General features: G+C 40.4%; 3 protein-coding genes across 6 annotated transcripts; all 3 read right to left on the reverse strand.

Annotated features, from left to right (window-relative positions):
• Positions 1-393: 393 nt before the first annotated feature.
• Positions 394-7,693, reverse strand: LOC115732988 (metal tolerance protein C2). 4 transcript variants are annotated; one of them, XM_030663672.2, is made up of 10 exons: positions 7,023-7,693; positions 6,581-6,689; positions 6,236-6,275; positions 5,772-5,848; positions 5,202-5,290; positions 1,453-1,522; positions 1,326-1,364; positions 1,027-1,177; positions 854-943; positions 394-709 (listed from the first exon to the last, which is right to left on the reverse strand). In XM_030663672.2, the coding sequence occupies exons 1-10, from the start codon at positions 7,417-7,419 to the stop codon at positions 608-610; spliced, it is 1,164 nt and encodes a 387-aa protein (XP_030519532.1). In that variant the 5' UTR covers positions 7,420-7,693; the 3' UTR covers positions 394-607. The 4 variants fall into 4 exon arrangements, 3 of the variants coding, with proteins under 3 accessions (XP_030519532.1, XP_030519535.1, XP_030519543.1); XR_004014436.2 differs by lacking the exon at positions 394-709 and having other exon boundaries at positions 1,326-1,359; XM_030663675.2 differs by lacking the exons at positions 394-709; positions 854-943 and having other exon boundaries at positions 1,148-1,255; positions 1,289-1,359.
• A 1,499-nt stretch (positions 7,694-9,192) lies between these two features.
• On the reverse strand, positions 9,193-14,161 carry LOC115731345 (probable protein phosphatase 2C 25). Its single transcript, XM_030662003.2, has 4 exons — positions 13,364-14,161; positions 12,022-12,386; positions 9,802-10,038; positions 9,193-9,712 (listed from the first exon to the last, which is right to left on the reverse strand). The coding sequence occupies exons 1-4, from the start codon at positions 13,680-13,682 to the stop codon at positions 9,443-9,445; spliced, it is 1,191 nt and encodes a 396-aa protein (XP_030517863.1). The 5' UTR covers positions 13,683-14,161; the 3' UTR covers positions 9,193-9,442.
• Positions 14,162-17,362: 3,201 nt separating this feature from the next.
• LOC115732336 lies at positions 17,363-18,136 on the reverse strand. Its single transcript, XM_030662975.2, has 2 exons — positions 17,689-18,136; positions 17,363-17,574 (listed from the first exon to the last, which is right to left on the reverse strand). The coding sequence occupies exons 1-2, from the start codon at positions 18,004-18,006 to the stop codon at positions 17,476-17,478; spliced, it is 417 nt and encodes a 138-aa protein (XP_030518835.2). The 5' UTR covers positions 18,007-18,136; the 3' UTR covers positions 17,363-17,475.
• Positions 18,137-22,154: the final 4,018 nt, after the last annotated feature.

The raw sequence follows: 22,154 nt of genomic DNA on the forward strand, positions 1-22,154 counted from the left end.
CACAAATCTAAAGGGGCGAAGGGATATTCGCTACTTCTCTTCAATGAAAATGCAAAAAAGTACGGCATCGTAAATCAGATAACCTGAAATTTTTGAATAGGACACACGAAAAGAACAATGTAGATATAATAAGACTGTCTACTAAAATAGTTTTATAAAGAGATGTCTCATTCTGCGTGTTGTTATTTAAGTTAGTAGGCTCATTTAGACAGCCCACAGGAATGTGCCGCATTGCTCGGTAGACAAATTTACTGGATACGTTTAACATTTCTCTCAAAACATACAAATCCATTATAGCTCGTATCACAAAACCTCAGACCAGGGATTCGCTACCTCGTCTAGGAAATCATTTGCATCTTACACAAACCAACACTGGCATCAAGAGAACACAAGTAAAGGAGCAAGTTTCTCGCAATTCTCCCTCCAATAACTTCATTACATAAGGATCAGGCATAAAAGACTCGACTCGGATGACTGGACTGGAAAGAATTAAATGCCACTGTAATAATACAACTATCCAGCCATTGTTTGAAAGCAGATCCATGTAATGCAGACACATTGACAGTTTCAAATACCAACCGTTGAATAGAGCAACAAACAGGTCAGGTCAGACATCGTCTACTTGCAATGTCAAATCTTGAATACCCAAATCATGATACAAACCGGGGACGAACTGCATCAACGATTGATCACTCATCCCATTCTTCACCTGTTAGCATGAGACAACATTCAAAGCTTCTTAATCACTATTAAATCATAATAAAGTAAGCTACCAGAAATCAAATCAGAAGAGAACAATCAAGTGAAGAAGTAAGGAGGGCAACGCCTATTAAATGATACATATTAAAGTTACCTGTACGGAAAGTGAGCCAATCACATGACCAGGAACCAATTCCCAGAAACGAGCCTGAGATATCTCTTTTACATCTTCTCTAGCAGTAATCTGCACACAGTTTTGAAACCTTCAGGAACCGTTAATAAATTGACCAATTTACGTGGGCAGAATATAAAGAAATACACAATCACCTGTCTGCAGCATTTGCTCAATGCTGAAGTTGGCATACTAGGTGGAGCCATTTGGAGCAATATACCCCCACTCGCTTTAAAGAGTGGCATAACAAGCATAAAGACGGCCACTGAAACTAGACCCAAACACAGAACCTCTGCATTCTGAACCCTGCAGAGCAAAAGGATTAAAGTCATCTCATGCAAACTAGAGAAAGAAAAAAGCAAGCAAAACTTGCAAGTAATCTTCCTTGCCAACCAAAAAATAAATAAATAAGTCTTCCTCGCCAAAATAAATCAAGAATGGAATTGGTACTTACCCAATGGACAATAACCAGGATGCAAGTATCAAACCTGCACTGAGAAACAAATATGCGCAAGCTTAAGATGGATTCCTAAATTACAAATGCATATAAGGCCAAAGAGAATGCAAGAGTGTTTTTATACCTACGAATGGAATCTGCAAGAACATGCAGGCAAACTGAGTGGTAATTCATGTCTTCAGCTTTCCTATACACTGCAAGCAAACAGAACGAGAGATAAGTAGCACATAATATGTTTATATAAATACTCATGCTCTACATTCTTTTCATTAGCCTAGTATCTGCTTAAGGTATGCTAAGTAAGATACGATGAACATAAATGAAAATTTCACAAGTTCAAAGTTTTGGTCAGCTCCCTTCTTCAAAATCTTCCTATTGCTTAGAGTTCCCTAGAATGTGAAGTGAGAGGATAGGGAGGATCATGAATACAAACTTCATCTATAACAGAAGATTGTGGAACTCTGCAAACTACTTCACAATATTCCCAAGCCCGAAACTGAAGAACAAATTATATATATGCCAAATTTACCTCATCTTTTTAATGTAAGTAAACACTGATTTCAGTTGAGGATTGCCAAGTTAGGTACTTGGTAGCGCTGTGATTCCTCGAAAAAAAGTGCCCTGATTAAATTGCCCCAAACCAAGGCGATAAAGAAGAACCTATATGTAATGCGACAAACATGTCACAAGCATAAATGCACCATAACATTAACTTCAATATTCCATGCCTCCCTATGGTTAAAAAGCAGGTGAAGGCTCTATATACGAAAGGTTTCAGCATTGAACTCATTATATAATAATAATAATAATAATAATAATAAAAGAAGCAGAGAAAAGTGTATACTCAATGATGAACCGAAATCACCTAGTCTCAAGGACTTCCAGGTGACCTTACACAGTTTGGATGGAGTGACTAGAAAAGAAACAAAGGGATTTTCTTTTACACTGTCATGAGAGAAAAGAATAGAGGATTTGAAGGGATAGAGTTATCATATTATTCGGATGATATTGAGAGAAAAGAAAAGAAAAAGAATGCATTATTATATGAATATATAGATATAGGGTATAAGTCAGAATGAAAAATAAATTTGTTTATTAATACACAAATTGCTCTCAATTTTTCCGAATCACGCCATATTTAGAGGGATGCGGAAGAATTTAAAATGTACATAAAATAGACCAAACCACTGTCATAATCTCCTACTAATCTCTTCCAATCCTTCCCTGTCTCTTTCCCATCATCCAAACACAATTTTAGAGCTTTTCCTCTCACCTCCTAATCCCTCCTAACAAACATGGTGTTAGTTGCTGCAAAGTCAACTTTTTTGCCATTCTTGCTCAGGTATGTAAATTTTTGTGCCGTTTTCGCTGGGCAATTTGCATTGAAAGCTAATTAAAATGGCCAAAGTACACTACAAGTGCCAAAATTTGTGTACGACGCCCACTTTAGTGCCAAAACTTTCAAAACGATCACTTAAGTGTCAAATTTTTGAAAAAACACTCACTTCAGCGCCAACTTCGATTTGAGCCGACGTGGTTCACCGGACTTGGCACCGAAGTGAGTGTTTTTCAAAAAATTTGGCACTTAAGTAATCATTTTAAAAGTTTTGGCACTGAGGTGATCACTTTTCAAAAAATTTGGCACTTAAGTGATCATTTTGAAAGTTTTGGCACCAAAGTGAGCGTCATACACAAATTTTGGCACTTGTAGTGTACTTAAGCCTTATTAAAATTATTCATTTACCTTATGATGGTTCCTAATGTATGAAATCTATATTTTTTTTCATTACATAATCAAAATTGCTGCATTTATAGTGACTTCATGCATCCTTCTTTTACCGAGTCTTAACTTTGACAAATAGATGTCGGATCTAGATTATTCTCAGCCATCATTGTAAAGATAGATAATAACCCTAGGAATCCCTGTAGTCTCCCTTTCAAGTTTGCAAGTTTTGCTTTATCAATGACTACAATTTTCAAAAATAATAATAATTTGTTTATTAATACACAAATTGCTCTCAATTTTTCCGAATCACGCCATAGTTAGAGGGATGCGGAGGAATTTAAAATGTACATAAAATTGACCAAACCACTGTCATAATCCCTTCTAATCCTTCCGTCTCTTTTCTATCATCCAAACACAATTTTAGAGATTTTTCTCTTAACTCCTAATCCCTCCTAACAGGCATGGTGTTAGTTGCTGCAAAGTCAAACTGGCTCAAGGTTATAATTTTAGAATTCATTTTGTTGAACCAAAAGGAAATATGAATGATGAAGGGACATAAGCTTACTTAAATTTGTTTCAATGTCCTTTGACTTCAAAACGGACATAACAGCACCAATTTTCATTTCATAAATTTCCATACAAGGAAGACAAAAAAATGAGCAGCAGATGCATTTTCCTATTCTATACTTTATCAGTGTGAAGGATCGTACTTATGATTTACAGTGTCAATCATATTGTACTTGTGTAGCATATCAGCCATTTTTTTTTCTTGGATAATGCCAACAGTAGTACCTGTATTATTGTTGGAAATACAAAATCGTCCTATGCTTTTATTATTCAAAATGGTCCTCGTACTTTTTAAAGGGAGTCACCATTAGTCCCTCTATTAACTTCATTAGCCAGAGTGCTGAGGTGGATGCCAGAATACATGCATCATGTTATGATTAATCAAATAGCTCACAAGATACCACATCAGCAATTCAAACAAATTGAAAAAACAACAGAGGGACAGCATGAGACTGCTGAGATTGTTGACACCTTGCGGTAATTGCCATCGCCATGGCCCGAGACGCTCGACCACCACAATATGGCCACCGTCTCTTAGGCTGCCACAAGTAACATTTCCTACTATGGTTGTTTTTCCAGATCTAGTATTTGGGGAGAAAAGAGAAAGACCATCATGCGGTGGCCTCCGTGGCCTCAAGCTTCCATGAGCAGTTTTCTGGGGTGTTCTGTCTCGCTTTAGTCAAATCAGATTAAATGTCGATTGAATTTATGAGAGTTTCTCCCTCTCTATATACTTGAGTGATTTGACCTTTTAATCTGGTCAGAGAAGTTTGTTTAGTGAGAATCATGCAATGAGAGACTAGAGTAACAGTATGAAGCTAAAGTGTTCGTGGAAATTACTGAACGAGATTATTCATTAGATTCCAATCAGTTCAGTCTTAAGATGATACTTGTTGAGCTAGAATGAATCCAGAAAGCTGAATCGAACATCAAGTCCAAAGAGGAGTGCAAGCGACCCAGTCAAAAAGTGGAGTACGCTTTGGGCTGGTGAAAGATGCAGCTAAGCTGCCTGAAAATTTCTTCCTATTGTTGATGACCAGATCTGAGATTGGGCTGGAGAGAGAGAGAGAAGATGACAACCACCATGTGGTAGCTGCCATTGTCTGAGGCTTACAAGTGATGGCAACCACTGTTGCTTGAGCTCAGCAGCCATGACCACTGCGTGGAGGTTCTTGTTTTCAAGTCAGAGAGGAAGGGTCATGCTTTCAAATGAGAGAGAGAGAGAGAGAGAGAAGAGAACGAATTAGTCCATGTCGGCAAAAAATTATCCCTGTTAAGTCCACGTCAGAGAGATCAGTCACCGAATCGGTCCAGGACGCATGGTGACTTTTTTAAAAAAGTGCAAGGACCATTTTGAACAAAAAACTAAGCACAGGGACGATTTTGAAGTTCCGAAATGGTAAGGGACTACTGGACAATATTTTAATTTAGCCACTGTACAGTCAGTTAGTTCAATTGCCCAGTGGAATTTAGCTTTAACAATAATGGTGATACATAATCATGCATACTAGATAAGCATTTCCATTCAAATTATAAAAGTGAAAGGGAAAAAAACCAGTATAGCGACTAAGCAGACTCACCTATATTAATACGAGCATAGTTTCTGAAAAACCATACGCCAATAAGATTCACTGATAAGTTGGTAACCGCCGAAACTATCAAGTAGTGCCTACAACCACAAGCAAGACAGAAGATAGATGATGCCATTAGAAAAGAGTATGTATAACATTACAATTTCAGTTGCACTTTAGTCAGTATGAAGAGATCACAAAAGGATGTATGCATATTTGATAATATTAAACTGTGACATATGACAAGGGAAAAGCTGAACCCAATCCAGGCGATCAAATTTCAGTCATGCACCCACAAGACGGACAAACTGAGCACCAATGATAAATAGAACCTAAATGACCTTTCAGCCTTTCTCCATATATCTTACTCTTAGTTAATACTTGAATGAGGGAGACTTCAACAGAAACATCAGCTATAATTAAGGAATTTGAGTTTGAACTAAATCACACTGTAACGACCTCTTTTTGTCTTCTCTTCCTGTGTATTTTTTCAATTTAAATATTCAGCAATTGCAACAAGAAGGTTCTGTCCAATTACGCTATCAGATTTCCCAAAAAAAAATAAAATAGAGAACTCACTTGTGCTCAGATTCATCTTGGATGAAGGCATGAAGGGCTTCCACAGCAAGGGAAAATGACATGAACAAAAGAAAGAGCTGTCTAAACAAGCAGCAGAAATCACATGTTAGTTTATCTAACATAATCAGCTCCAGGAAATGGTAGATGATGTGATAGAAGATGATTGCAGTAAGATCAGGGAAAGAAAGGGAAGAACAATCACATAAAAGGGCAAACCAGAACAGGCCGCATTTTCTAGTATAGACAAGTGGTTACACCTAAGGGTGCTTAACAGGAAATACGTTCTCTCACATGTTCTCCAAAACTGGTTGTTCAGATAGCAAAGTTATGGTGTCGGATATCTTCTCTCCTTCATTGAAGGGGAGAAGGGTGGCTGGCAACTTCAGCTTAAAATAGGTTCCCAGAAGAAGGGCTAAACTAGCTACACAACATGAACTTTAGTAAGGAAATGGTGGCAAACTTACGGCATTAGTAAATGCAGACAAAACTTCTAGCCTCTTGTACCTGCAAGAAGCAAAACAATGATCAGTCAAGCCCGTACATTTTTTTAAAAACATGAAAGGTTTATCTAATTGATTTCTCAATCGGGAAGAAAAACATGAGGCTGAGAAAGAAACCAAAGGGCCTCACACTCGAGAATTTTTGGTAAATAATCATTTCATCAATTCATCCAGAATTACGTCGAAGTAACCTTCACATTGTGAAGTGAACTCAGCCCGCTCACTAATAACATAGAAGACACGAATTCAGCCAGCTCTAGGGGTTTTAGATACATCTAGTCAGTGACGGTAAAGTCCAACATTACTCACCCATAAGTGTAATATCGGTCAGGCTTCTTGCGAGATGCAGCCATTGCAAACAACGAAAAGGTTAAGAGTCCACAGCCAAACGTCAGATGAAATGCATCGGAAACCAAACCTGAGAAATTATCAAAGACACAATTGAAGAAGCAAAATCTGTATTCGAAAATTAGCTTCCTAAATCATCAAACTAGTGTTCTAAATAGGCACACTTGCATAACATGAAGTCTTAATACATTGCACGGAGCTTCAATCAGGAACTAAAAATCGAATCAATCAAAATAAGAACATGGCTAGATAGTTAAAAGATAAGTGATGAAAAAAGAAAGCAGTGAGCAAAATAACCAAATCATTTCTAAGTATTGATCAAAGTAAAGCAAACATATCGCCATGTCAAACAATTTTTAGGTATATACTCAAAGCAGATGTCAACAAGAGACAATGCCATTACCTACGTGGCCTGTGAAAAGGCCGATAGCCAATTCGGCCGTCGAATACGCCACATTAAGCGAAATCAACCAAAACGTCCTCTTCATGTGCCTATTTCCAGACCTTACAACGTTGAAGAAGGACACCACCGAAAGCAACCCGCTCGTCCGCCTACTCGACCCCTTCCCCTCTCCTCCTACCTCGCCCTCGCCCAACGAATGAAACCCCGCGGGTATCTCGACGCTCGATGCGCTCCGCGCAAGCAGGGGCTTCGCCGAATCGTCGTGATGGATGGAGATTGGGGTGTGGGGCTCCCAGGACTGGCGGAACGAGGGCTGGCGCGAGTAGGCGAGCCTGCGATCGCTCGCGCCTAGTCCGAACTCGCCATTCCGCTCATTCTGACGCCTGTTTCCCTCCATATCCTACGCAAGTCCTGAGATCGGCCGTCCCCGAGGACCGGTGGATTCCGAAACCCCGGCTCTTAAAGGCTTCCAGATTTCATTGGCGGATGATGATGACCACGGAAGCGCGAAAACCCTAAGAGTTCCCCGAGCATAGAGCGATGCCTGGAGCTTTCGCGTGTGTGAGTTACGCTCAGCGGAAGGGACGAAAGAGAAGAGGGGACGTCATCGTAGACTTCGAGTCAAAGTAAACGCCGGGCTCTGCTCTGCTCTGCTCCGCTCTGCGACCTCTCTCTCTCTTCCCTCGTTTTGTTTTCGTTTCTACCTTGTTCCTAATAAACGGCGGGCTAATGGTTTTATTTTTTGTTTCATAATTGAATGGTTATATAGAAAACACAAACAAACACAATTTATCATCTTGAAAGCATACCACTTTCCTTTTCTTTCATTATTCGAAATCTTGGAGTTATAAGATCACAAATCTCGTCAATTTAAGAACTTTCTTTAGATTCGATAACGTCGCATATCACTACCGCTTATAATGATCTCCTCAGATTTTTTTTAATTTCATAATGTGCTTACTTTTGATAAACAATAAGACTATTGTTTTGAGCAGAGAAATATGAGTAGGTTTTTGTATTATATCATACAAAAAATGCATTGTTTCTTTCTTTCAGTAATGTATAACTATTAGGTTTCCTGTTGATTTTAGAAAAATAGATAATGAATAAATACAAATGAAATGATGAGCTGCAACCAATTATTAATTTCACGTCTAACTAAACTACAAACTCATCAAATTATTATGATGCTTATAAGTGAGAAAGGAATGACTATAATGAAATCATCATCCTGTTTGTTTAGGATTGAGAAAATATCTTCACTTGATATCGAAGTTTGTAATTATCTAATGAAACCTTTACATTTGGTTTGGTAGGGTAAATTCCCTGACTAAAGCCTTGGCAGAACGCCAGAAAAATCAACCTCGACAAGTTATCCTAATAGCACGATTTTAAATGAGAGAAAGAAGTGAGGGATCCTCTTTTCAGATTCTGACTAGGGTTCACATATTGAACAACATCAGTTTTACCACGCACGTCAGAACCCAGCTCCCAAATTCAAAGCACAAAGTCACAAACCCTACATGCTGGAATTCGAACCCACCTTAGCCATTGGCATGGTAAATCAGGCACAAACCAGAAGACCAGAAGGCATGCTTGCTGCAATATGAGGATGGACCCAAGGGTGGATGAAGTGTAAAAGTTGAGTCAAACCCCTCGGGTGCAGCTAACGATGCCATCGAGCCCGTGTCACTGACCTATTACTACAGGATCCATTCAATCAATCAAGACAACATATGTTCACAAACTTAGTTGCTGACCAACCCAGCCATTCGCTTAGTTGGCTGGCAGAGAGGGAGCAGCGCATTGCCAACGCAACCAAGGCCAGCCATATAAACAAACATGAGATCTAGGAGTCAAAATGAGAACTGGGCTCTAACTTGACAATAGAGAGGCAAAAGCAATGTAACTTGACTTTTAACTGCTGACCAGCAGAAAGGATGAGGGCTGAAACGTCAAACCTCAAGGCACGACTATCTTTGGTTACCTATGATTACAAATGGGTAAGGTAAATAGCCCACCGAGAACTTGAAATTTCTGCAGGGTTCAACTTTTTATTGAAAGGAAAACCCTGAAAATTGGCTATCTTGACTTGAAATGAGATACAGGAGTGCAAACTGATAGTGGTCACATGCAACTTTTGAAGGATTTCAATAGCAAGAAAGGACAATTTAAAACAATGTAGACTGAAGAACTTCAGTTATGTAAAGATCAATTTATGAGAGTGGACTTAGAAGTAGCTTGCTCACAAGTATCAACATAATCCCATACATGCATAGTGACCGAATCCATCTCAAATAAGCTTGAAAGGAAGAGTAAAACAGACAGAGAGATCTCATTGTTGAAAAAACATGGGATTTATTCAAAATGAAGAACATGCCTTCAACCAGCTTGACCATGCAAGTTAACTTATAAAACCTTCAGATAATGGACCTCGCATTTGCATCAATCCCTTGGAGGATATTGAAATTTGATGGTCCGACAGTGTCGAGAAAGCCCCTGACTGACAGCTCTGGAACTGATACCTTTTGCCCTAGCATCTCATGATCCAGGAAGATGACAACAACAGTAATGTCATCGTGAAAAAAGCGTCTGATTCCCTTTTCGACCTTCTTAAGATCAGCATATCTCATCTCCCTCTTCCTGGCTGCTTCATTTAAAGCGGCTTTTAAAAGTCTTCGAGCAATTCCCTATAATAACAAGAAGAGCAAAGGAAGGTGACAATGTCAATATGGGTGTAAATCTTAAAATGAAGAACCATAATAGATAATCAACATACTGCTCTAGGGTTATTATGCACAATCTCAACAGCTTCCTGATTGGAAAGGTGTTCCCAGAGACCATCAGATGCAAATATGAGAAATTTGTCACTAGGTCTTAGAGTTCTCAAACATAAGGTCGGTTCTGCTGTAAGCACGGGCCTACGAAGGGGCTCAGCAAGGTGAAACCGTGGAAATGAAGGATCAAGAGAGAACTCGGGCCTCTTCAAGTACGCATCTCCTATAGATCTGGATACCTGACAAAATTTCACAGAAAATAAGAGACGTGAACTCTTGAAACAAAAGTGATAATCAGCACTTAATTAAGTGCACATACATAATGAGTATACTATAAACAGAATTCCTTCAAAAGAAAAAAAAATCGAGCCAGATGCCACTGCAAGAAAGTTCATTCGTTATGCTGAGGAAGAGAGAGGCGCGAGAAAAAAACCAAAAAATAGATGGCATTTCCATTTCAACAAGACTAAACGGATACTCATGCTATTTCATTTATATAAATCTATTACATGCCTAAAAAAAAAAGAAAAGTATTAAAACAACCTATTTTAGAAGCAATGATGTTTCTACCCGGTGAATCTTTTGACTGTCTCTATTATAGAAACTTTAGCCCAAGACTCCATCATTACCAGAAGATAAAGAGGCAGCCTGAGTACATCGATGATAATTTGCTTAATTTAGTCAAAGAAAGCCATTAGTCATTTTTCTATCGTCTGTCATCTTTTAAACAATATGCAGAACCCAAAACCACATATTGCTATTAAGAATGACACTTGATAGATGACGATAGTCATCATCATTGAAATATCCTATGGTAGCCAAGCAACAAATATGGTTAGAAGGAAGCTATTGAGCAAATTTATGCATCATTAAAGCTTTTGTGAAGCTGTTTTAGGCTGGCTACTAGCTAAAAAGTTTAATCTAGTTTCAACTGGATACTTTGTTGGGATTTCAATATTAAGGAGGTCAAATTTGTCTCCATTTGCAAACCTCCACTTGGCCCTTTGCCACCAAGTACAGCAACACATTAAAAAAAAAATTGAATAAGTAAACTGAGGAATGCAACCAAACTCTTTTTTTCTCTAGTCAAAGGGGGGAAAACAGAGAAAGGAGCATGGTAATGCCCTCTTCCAATGAAACCTCCTCAAGAGAGAATGTTCAATGTATAACCAAAAATTCCAAAGAGAAACTTGTCTTCCAAATAAACCTATCTACCTCAATCACCAACACATACTTCATCACATCTAGCAGCCAAATTTTTAATGCCATCAGGCAACAGTGAACATCAAATGCAAATCTCATGCCAATCACTCTCTTCAAATGAATCACGGTCAGGTTCATGCAATTGTACAATCTTTGTCCAGTACATTAGTTGCTATTCAATTCCAAACCACAGCGACCATGCACTGTGAAACAATAACTGCAAATGATCACGACCACTTTTGTCAATCTGCCATCACTTCAGAAAAACACACCCCAAGTTTCCCTCACCGTACTTCCCTAAGCACTATACGTCACATTAATCACGTTCACACAAGAAATCCCTCCAGAAGAGAATACCCAGTATTTCAGTTGAAACACTCCAAGAATGTTTTCCTTTCTTCTGATAAGTAAGAATGTTAAAGTACAAAACGTCCTTACCCTTGACAATACACCTCAAGATCATCACCACAAGGACAAGAAAAGGACAATAACAGAAAGATTTTATCATGTGAGTTCTAAATTCCAATTTTATTGGTCCTTAAAATCATTGGGTTAGTATCCCATCCCTATAGACCACAGCAATCATCTACTTATTCTCTTCAAGTAGTTAGGTTGCCCACCATGACATACAATTGAATGCTGCTACTTGAATTCAACCACTTCAATCCTTGGACAGTTACGAACAGTAGAGACACGATAGAAGAGTTTGGGGAAAAGGAAGAGAGGAGGGGGGTAAGGCGACCAGTGAAATGGGACAAAAATGAACAGAAGATGCCGCCAGGAAAAATTTATAAAAAAAAAGGGTACGAGGGCCCACAACAACATGCATGCAGAATGATCCAGTGTCAATCAAAAAACTGCTAAGTTGAATTTCAAATCTTTCACATAATTAAGAGGAACATGTCCTTCAAAGAGAATATGAGATTGCTAATTCCTACACCCAATAATTCTGTATGATCACGCACAGCTCTCTGGATAGCGTTTTGCATAATACACTATATAGTACACAAGAAGCAAACCTGAATAATGCCTTTGATACGCCATACCCCATGCTTCATGACTACAATGTGTGAATCATCTGGATGCAAGGATCTGAGTTCTTGTCTAACTTCCTCCATACTAGCATTATGGTCTCTAGTCAATTGCTCGGCCACTATCTTATTTGACCTACCTAAGGAACCTACTACTGCACGAGAATCACCGACATTAGCAACATATAACGTCCCCTGCCATATGACTCCAACAAGACAGCAAGACCCAGTTGCTGCAATTAAAGGTTTTATTCCACATGTCCTGCGCACTAGAGTAAGGAATCCTTCTTCAGTGGCAGAGAAAGCACTTCTAATCAAATCTTCAGACATGGATCCACGTTCACGAGCAAGTCCTGTAAGTAAGTGGCATGCAATGTGATGCTAGCATAGACTCGTAATCACTGGAATACAGTCATTAGCCTAAATGAAATTCGATGCCCAATATATGAGCCAGAGAATAGCTGTGCTTTGAACTCTTTTTGGTGTGTCACGATTGCTAAACAACCCGAGCTTACAAGAAACTTATACCCAACCCTGGGATTTGAGATCAAAGTCAATTTCGAGCTGAAACTCGGCTTTTAAATGCTATGTACTCCAACCATAAATCGAGAATAACTAAAATGCAAAATATAAGTTTTCAGAAGCTATTTGTCCAAGGAAAGAGTCCACACTCCAATCAACAGAACATCGTGCAGTCATGCTAGAGCCAAGATGAAGGTGAATGGATTCAATTCATTGTAAATATCCAGTTTGGATTCGTCATTTTCACCAAAGCGGCAATTCAAAAGTAAAAGCAAATGGAATTCCACTTTAGACCAGAAGAAGGCTAGTGACAAAAAAGCTAAACTAACCTCCGTCTAGTTTTTTGACTATCCAGTGATTTCAATGACAACAGTTTTTCCTCCAACCTAGAGAAAAGGATTCCCATTCCTACCCTCAAACACACTCTATAGGATTTGCGAGCTGGTGAAACTGCATCATCTTTCACCAGCGTGACTTGCCAAGATTTCTATATCTATTCCATCGATTGATTGAAAACACAATCATAGCTTTAGCAAGATTAGTGCCAGATATAAACAGGAAATATGAAAACAACGACATAGAAAAGCCGCTGCTACCAAGATTGGCAAATCGAAAACAAGCTAACCAATAGCATCCAAAATTACTAGAATATTGCGCAGCGCTGATTCCTAAAACGAACGATTCACCACAAATCCCCGGAAGTTATTGATTGATTTTTCTCTTAAAAAGACCTTCAAATTCGTCAAACGCGCAAACTCAATCCCCATGCCACACGACCAAGAAACCGAAAAAGAAGGAAAACACTAACTCATCAGGTGGAGGAAGAGATGATCACAGATGAACCGTGAAGCGTCGGGGCCACCATGCCCATCGTAGACTCCCACAAAAGTGGCGTGGCGGCCAGTCTCCACCTGGCTTTGGTCTTCGAGCACTTCATTGGCCTGGACAACCGCGAAGGAGAACTCTCCGCAGGAGTGCTTCTCCAGGTCCTTGCACCAAAGCAAAGAGTCTTGGAGCGTGGGGTCGGCCTTCTCGTCATCGCCGCCGCAATCATCCTTGTTCATACGGACATATCGACTGACCGGTCTCCAGCAAGCAGACGCTATCCTTCCCAGCCACGAGAACATCCCTCATTTCCCTCTCGAAAACCCTAAAAACCTCAAAACGGGCGGGTAACGGGGAAGATTTTCCGCGAGCGGATCCGAACCGGAGCGAGGAATCAAGCCGTCCAGGAGGATTCCGGAGGAGCGGGGAAGGTCCGGGAAATCGAACCGGAGCGACGTTCCGGAGAAGGAAGAGAGAATCGCCGAACCGGAAGCCCAGAAGGACGGCTAGCGAGGCGAGAGTTGACTCTGCAACCGATGCATCGGAGGAAAAGAGAGAGAGAGACAGAGAGAGAGTGCGGATCGAATTGACGGTCGGTGCAGTATCGAGAGGAGGTGAAGGTGATGAAGAAGAGAACAGAGGACGCGAGAATGGAGAGAGGTGTGCCCTGCAGAGTCCAGAGAGAAAAACTGGAGTGGCTGCGAACTTTCAGTGGAGAGAGATTTTGCAATGGCGCGGGTAGAGAGAGAGAGAGAGAGAAAGGGGGGAAGAGGTGGGAAGGGGAAAGAAAAGTTGACGAAGCGCGTGAGCGATGCTCGCCTTTTTTTTTTTTTTTTTTGGCCTTTCTTTTGGGAGGAGCAGAATTACGGGAGTGCCATTAATATCGGCGGATGACGTCACGTGTTCAGATCTGGGGCAGGCGTTGAATTTTCAGACAAGTCCCAGTCCATTACAGGCTTTTACTCACGTGGATTGATTTATTCAGCTGGTGAATTCGGCAAGGCCAAAAAAAAAAAAAAAAAAAAAAAAAAGGGGCTTCAAGAAAATGAGAGGGGAAAAATATAATCTATAGTGCTTGTAAATACTATTGTACTAACCAAGCGTGTCATGCAGAAGGACGACGACAATTAGAAATTTGCAACTTCTATCCACCTCATGTTTTACATTGATGGATAATAAGGATTAAGAATTCCACTTTTATCTTGTTCGGAAGATTATAATTTATGGATACTGTCGGACGAACAAACCACCTCAAAATATAGATTTCGATTTTGCATAGATTGAACAAATCCATACTCCCATGGATGCTGCTAAGTGCTAGTTTCTTTACCATTCAGTAAGGATCGAGTTTGGTCCATCTCTCTTCTTCAAGCCACGCTTGCTTGCCCGAACCGAAGCTTGAAAAATTCAACATCTATTCCGGCGAATGGAAAAACAAGTGTCGAAAATTCAATTATCAAATGTTAATTGCCAATTTTATTAAGTGTTGAAGATGGAATTATCAATTGAAAATCGATAGTTAAATATTATTGATCTCCTATCAAAGATAGAGAATGACCACTCTTGGCTGGCGGACTTAACAAATTCGTTCAAAGAAACACAAAGTTCTGTTGACTTTTTAAAGTTGAAGCACACCAAAATTTTGTATTCTACTCCAGAGCATTACATTAATTACAGTCCCCCCAGGAATTTGGAGATTATCTCAATCTACCCCCCAAAGTTTCATTCTTTCCCAGATTGGCCCCGGATCATGAATTTCTTGGGGGTGAAGAACTTTAAAGAAAAGACTTTTTCTTTTCTTTTGTTTATATTTTCTATCTCGGAACCACAGAATTATTCTCCCTTAAACAACCAACACAGCAAGAATCCATAAAAGCCGAAAAATAACATCTCTTACCTCACCAAGATCCGATCTACCATTCTAAACTCACAATGCTAGACGATAGCAACGGACATTTATCATCTCGATATGTCGAGTTCGTTACTTCTCCGATTGAGTGTGGAATCTGCACCGGCATCGCTCTTGCCATTGTTCATTAGTATAGTGGGTGATGAAGTTGGGTTTGGCTTTTGCAATGTGGGAAAGTGACTTGGCTCGAGGCCTCTAAAGTCAAAGACTCCTTTTAGGTGGACTAAAGTGCAAAAAGTGCAGAAAATTTCTTCGACTTGGGTCAAAAGTGCGGTGTCTTTAGCACGTGAGGAATGGTCTTTTTCTTTCACCTAAGTCGTGAACTTTTTCGGGTGTGTCCCGGAGGATCATCGGGCCAACGTTGCTTTGGAGATGAGCCAACGCATGGGACACACGTGAAAGAACCTCCGAAAAGTTTGCCCCTTTGAATAAACATAATTGATCCATTATCTTCTTCGTATTTACATTTTTAATCTAGTCGGTTATCAACGAATATGGCTACTAGTAAGAAATAGTATCGTGAACGTGTGCTTCGCAGCACTAATTAACCGAAAGATTTTCATTTTCAGTGTATTCGGATTGTACGTGACATATATAAGAAAAATAATTTTTTGAAAATGTCGGACGATTTTTTTCTGCGTATCTGGCCAAAGTTTGCTCGTGAAAAAAATGATGTTGTAGTTGGCAAAAACGATTCGTGATGGAGTATAATAGCACCTCACTTGATAGTTTAATTTTATCATCCGGCTTCTTCTTTGCATTTATATCATCGTGTCCTTGGATATCTACAATGGGTTGCGTGTGGGCGAGGATGCGAATTGATGCGAATTGATGCGAATTTTTTTCTTCTAACCTTTAATGCCACCCGTGATTTGAGAAAATATTTAAATCATGCGGTAGAGATAACGTCGTATAATCAATCAATCAATCAATCATGATTATCTGTCGCAACCATCGCATAAAAAGGTTTTTTTTTTTCTCTAACTCAAATGGGTGATCCAATACCACCGACTCTCCAAATTTTGAAAATGTGATTGTCAATAGCGTGTCGGATCGAAGGTGTCGAGTTCGGTGTCGAGTGGGTGCAAAAAATGAATGAATGAATACTTCTAAAAATTTTGGAGACATTGGCCTTGTTTGGTTCAACATTGGAAATGAGCATTGGGGCTCTAAAGTCTCTTGGCCAAATTACAAATGGTGTTTGGCTACTTTTTTATCTCACTTTGAGAAGATGTAATTGCATCTCAAATGCTCTCTAAAGTCCTTTTAATATAAAGTATTTTTAGAGGTACTTTGAGTTAAATGACTTTTGCGAAATGCAACAATTTTTTTTTATTTTAATTTTGTCGCATTCTTTGCCGCCGGCTGCCCGCCGGACCTCCGCCCACCGCCACCCGCCGAGACCGCTGGCGATCGACGCCCGCCGGACCGCTACCTCCGCCGCCCGCCCACCAAACCGCTACCGCCCACCAAACCGCCCCCTGCCAAACCGCCGGACCTCCGCCCGCCGAACCGCCGCCAATCGCCGCCACTGTCGCCTGCGGTCATTCGCCGATCGCCACTTTTTTTTTTTTTCAAAAAGTAAAAACACTTTACAAAGTTCATTTTTCACTAAATAACATTTACGTCAAAGTTGCTTTTCAAATGTGTTTTTAAAATACATTTTAGCAAACACTACTTGCAATTTAAAAAAAGCCTTTAGCCCAAAGATATTTGCATTTTTTCAAAGTCTTTTGGCCAAATGTTGAATTAAACAAGGCCATTATATGTTTTCCTTTAAGTTGGCTTACAAAAATGATTTATACAAATAACGCGATAGATTTAAACGATATATAAAAATTTCACTCTCTCTCTTCTTTCTTTTTTTCCAAGCGTTGAAATGTCGATTTGCAATTTACCAAATCGGTGTATAAATGATCTCCATCTTCTATGCAATTTAGTTTCCAACATTGCTGATCCTTTCAGACCATATGAAGGAACTAATTAGTAATTACAACTGCCAAAATCGAGAAAATAAAAAAATAGAATTTTATTCCGAATTATTCCTCCCATTGGACAACTTGCTAACAAAGTTCAGGAAAATTTGACAAAACAAAAAAAAAACAGAAAATGACGTTAAAAATTTACAGTTTACAACCATGTCTCCATCTGCCAAACCTGGTCTAAATAAAATAATTTAATCATGATTAAGAAACTTCAACGGCGTCGCTAATCAAGCGCTTGTGACGATTGTAATGCTTCTCCACGAACACTCGCGACGCTCCCTCCACCGTCCTCCTCCATGTCTGCACTATGACATCAGCACCAGTCAATCTCAGTTCCGAGAACTTGAAAGATTTTGCAATGCGCCGACTACATGTGAATCGAGAAACAGTCAATGGAATAGGTGGTGCAATTACCTTCTCAATAGCTCCCAACAGCGACTTGTTCCTGACGTTCCGCGTGCCCGGCTGCACCCGCCTGATTGCCCCGAGCTTCCAGAGCAAGGCCGACCTCCGCTCCACCGGCGGGAGCAGCGATCGCCTCTCTCCCAGTGCCTGGGATTCGCACAGGTCCGCGCTGGCCGCTACCCGCCGGTCCCTCCTCCGGCGCTTTGGGGCCCTCGGATCTTTTCTCTCGTGCTCGCCAGAGTCAGCAAACTTGCTGAGGAGCTGGTCCGAACGCTTCCTATCGACGTGCTGGACCGTGGCGGAGGCATCAGAACTGGGTGCCTGCATGGAGAAGAGAGAGAAAGAGCCGATGATTGGTTCAGAGAGAGAGAGAGAGAGAGTAAGGTAAGAGAGCGTGAACGCTAAGTTCAGGGAATGAAGTTTGCGTTATAATTGTGGAGGGAAATGGACCGTTGGGAATCGGGATGGGCAATTGCGGCATTTTGGGGGGAAATATAGCCGTTGAGATCAAGAAGGAAAAAAATTAGACCCGAACAGCGGAGAGGGAGACCCACATGGGTTGTGGCAGTGAACGTGTTGTTCCGACCAAGCCTTCAACGATCGTTTTCCAGATTTCCCGAGGGACCGTCGTCTCTCACCTGACGAGGCCCACGGGTCGCGAGCTTAATCATACCTGGCACTGGTACTCCTATCACCGTCAATTAGATCCGGAGACACTAAACCCGGATCTACAATAGTTGATTCGACCAAAAGCGGTGGGCGACCAATTCAAAATGGACGTTTAAAAGTTTAGCTAACCATGTTTCAAAATGTCCGATGAGATTGAATTCGTGCATCACGTCGCTCTATAAAAGTGACTCTATTCTTGACAGAAAGCTGCTTGTCTTTAAATGCGTTCTTTCTTGAATTGTCGTCCGTGTATTCAAGCACCCGAGCTTAGCTATCTTAATTCAACGCGTTCTTTCTTGAATTGTCGTCCGTGCATTCGAGCACCCGAGCTTAGCTATCTTAATTCAACGGTAGTTGTATCTCGAAAGAAAAAGTAATCCGAGGGTGTCGTGGAAGATCCTAAGCGCGGGTCAAACTTTGATGGTAGAGCTCAACCCTTGATAAGTATATACAAGTATGTGTCAAACTCGTAAGTCTACTGAGTAACTGAATCTAGGGAGGATGCACGAGAACAATTTCGTGAGGCTTTGAATCCATGTAAACATGTTATTTGGCGAAACATAAAAGAGCGAATCGTTATTAAGATCAATTACATGATCAAATAGACCTCATCACGAACTTAAAGTGCCACTGGCTCGAGAGCCATGCCCATCTTTTCGAGTGGGCGCCGAGTGAGATTATCGCCCTGCCTGCATCCAGCTCAAACATATGTTAACATGGCTTGGATGAACTTTAGGTAAATAGCCTCACTTAAAATATTCAACTTGACGAATATCGATCAAGCACTATGATCTGCATGAACAATGTAATGGAGACGTTTGGGCAAGGTTTCCCTAGACCATTAGGTCGACAAGTTTCAAGGAGGCTCAAGCCGAGACTCGTCTTGGTGTGCCAGTGGATCCTATTGCGAACCAGAATCGATTGTTGCTACCCGTTCAGAATTCCGATAGCGAACCGAATGTTCAAAGGCGATGATCCACAGAGAATCGAGAAAAATTGAAAGTGCGAGATTATGTTCCAAATTAGGGTATCCCAAAGATTTTCCTATATTTTTCGTTACCCATACATGATAAAAGAAATGCCGAATGCTCAAAACGTTGAAAAATTTTTTCCAACCACTGGCGTCGCCGGGAATCTCCAAGTATTCGCCAACTCCAACACAAACGATGAAGAAATGTTTTCTCCAGCCACCTCCTTCACATCCTGCACCGCCTCCACGTCTCCAATAACAGTTCCTCCTCCGGTTTCGACTAATCAACTATTCAATGACCGTTCAAAAGATCCGCTCCTCATACTCCTGCCGACTCCCCTCGGTCTTCGGTCTAATACCACAGTACCTGGGGACGGTACCGGAGCTCCACAAGAAGCACCTCCAAGTTGATCGTTAAATTCTCGAGCCGCTGTTGCCCTTCCCCAATTCTTGGCAAACCTCCTTCACAGTAATTGGAACCAAACCGCAGGCTCCCCTCCGCGTCCTCGACACTAGCTTGGGCTACTGATCGGAGCCAACTCTCGGCCCCAACTTCGACACTTCCCCAAGCAGCTTATGTTAGGAACCCCACCATAAATATCCAAGCCCAGGGCGCTGCCCTTGACAAGAGCTTTCTCCCATATAATCTCGGGCCTCAAGTCCTTAATGGACAGCCTCACCGTATCATCTAGTCTTGCCACGTGCCTTCATCTTCACCAGCTGTCTTGCTTTGTCCCTTTGTCTTGCAGCTAGGGTTTTCCAGCTAGCTTGACGAGAAACAACGCCGGCAAGAGCTTCAATGCACGTATACGTTTGCACGGACCTTGCCATGCAAGTGTGCGAGGCCTTCGGTTGGACGACGTCCAGCTTTCGTGGCCGGACCGTTCGTTTTGGGCGTGGCCCTGAAACTTGAAAGGAGAAGATGAAAAATCAGTCTGTACGCCAACCGGAACTTATGTTTTTTCCGTGCACTACGATAAAATTTACATGACCACGACTGGCGCATGGTGGTTCATAGGGGACTACTCCCTCTCAACGATGTATTTTTTTTATTGGGGCTTAATAACTAAAAGACCTCTAATTTTAACTCTTGTCACAATTTTATCTTTTATTTCATAAAAAAACCTCCAACCCTAGGTGCACTCGTCATTCTACCCAAAACTGTCTTTTTCTCTTATGAAAAGTCACTACGGGCAATTTTGATTGAGGGTAGATTGAGGCAGATTTAGGAGTCGAGTAAAACTCGGTGATCTTCTATGAGACGAAAAAAATAGTAAAATTGAAACTTAACCTAAAGCTGAGATTTTTTATAAAAAAAAAAAAATTTATGGTAGAATTGATTCTGAAGGAAAAATTAAGAGGCTTTTATGTGACAAAAAAAAATAGGATAAAATTAGGACTGCACCTAAAGATGAAAAGTTTTTATGAGACAAAAAAATAAAATTGGGACAAGAGGGAAATTCTTTAGGATATTACGCAATTTGAAATGATCTTATAGTCCAATGAAATGTTCATGCCAAAGTTGAAATAGATCATAACCTCATAATTCATGATAATCAAGATAAAATCAAATAGTTTATATGTCGAGATATAAGTTAAATATGAAAGCTCATAGTGCTATTACTTTTCTTCTGCTTCATTTATGTAAAATTGAAATAACAAAAAGAGAAAAACCCTCTCCGCCATAAATAAAACAAGAACTTAGATCGATACAACGCTTGCACGTTTGATGGTTTTCGCAAAATTATATTGGCAGGCGGGAATTCTATTATATTCCCTAGCCATGTCTAAGTACTCATTTAAAATAAATCAAAAATAAAGAAATGAGTGTAACAACGGAATTAATTTGATTTAGCCAACGAAGTTTAGAGAGATTAAGTAACGGTCGGGGACAATTGCATAGATTTTCCCTAAACTTAGACTCAATGTGCTTTGTCATCCTTAAACTTTTAATTGGTTTAATGTGATTCCTGAACTTTTACAACATCTTCAATTTAATTTATGGATTGTATGAAAATGTTTAGCGTTGTTCCTGAATTTAAATTAATGGAAGGAGGAAAAATGTATAAGAATCACATTACGTAAAGTGAAAGTTGAAGGCCGACTTTACATACTTTGCTAAAGATAAAATATGGTATTCGATGAATTAAAAGTTTATGGATGATATTAGATGTTATGTTAAAGTGAGGGATTAATTGTGTCATTTTTCTAAACGCTTTATTAGGGTGCGCATGGTAACACTTGGGATCAATTTCTCAACTTCCGACCGGAAGTTGATTTCTCAACTTCTCCTTCAAAGCAGAAGCTGATTTTTTTACTTTTACTTCGGATTAACTTCTGATCGGAAAAATTCGTTTGATTATGGTTGAAAATTTCTACTTCTAGAACATTATTAACAAAATCTTCAACGGCCGGCCGGCGGCAGGGGGCGGCCGGCGGCGGGGGGCGACCGGCGGCTAGCAATGGGAGGTCGGTGGAGGTCAATGTGATCGAAGAAATGATTCTAAGGTGGAGAAGTAAAAAAAAATTACTTCTCAAAGTTGGCAAAAAATCTTGCCGGAAGTTAAAAATTCTACTAGAAGTTGAAAATCCTACCAGAAGTCAATTTTTTTACCAAACGGATTTCTAATTCGGTAAGATTTTTACCAAACGGATTTTCCTGCCAAATTGACTTTTGGCAGAGAAATCCAGAAGTAGAAGTGTTACCAACTTACCATGCGCCCTTAATAGCCAATCAAAAAGCAGGGGACCGGAAAGTGCTCTCTTCTCCTTGCCTCCTGACTTGACTTATCCATGTTTTCGGACGAAACTACCCCTCTTGGTGGGACCCGGTCAA

Source organism: Rhodamnia argentea, chromosome 10 (genome assembly GCF_020921035.1).
Source record: "Rhodamnia argentea isolate NSW1041297 chromosome 10, ASM2092103v1, whole genome shotgun sequence".
NCBI lineage: Eukaryota > Viridiplantae > Streptophyta > Magnoliopsida > Myrtales > Myrtaceae > Rhodamnia > Rhodamnia argentea.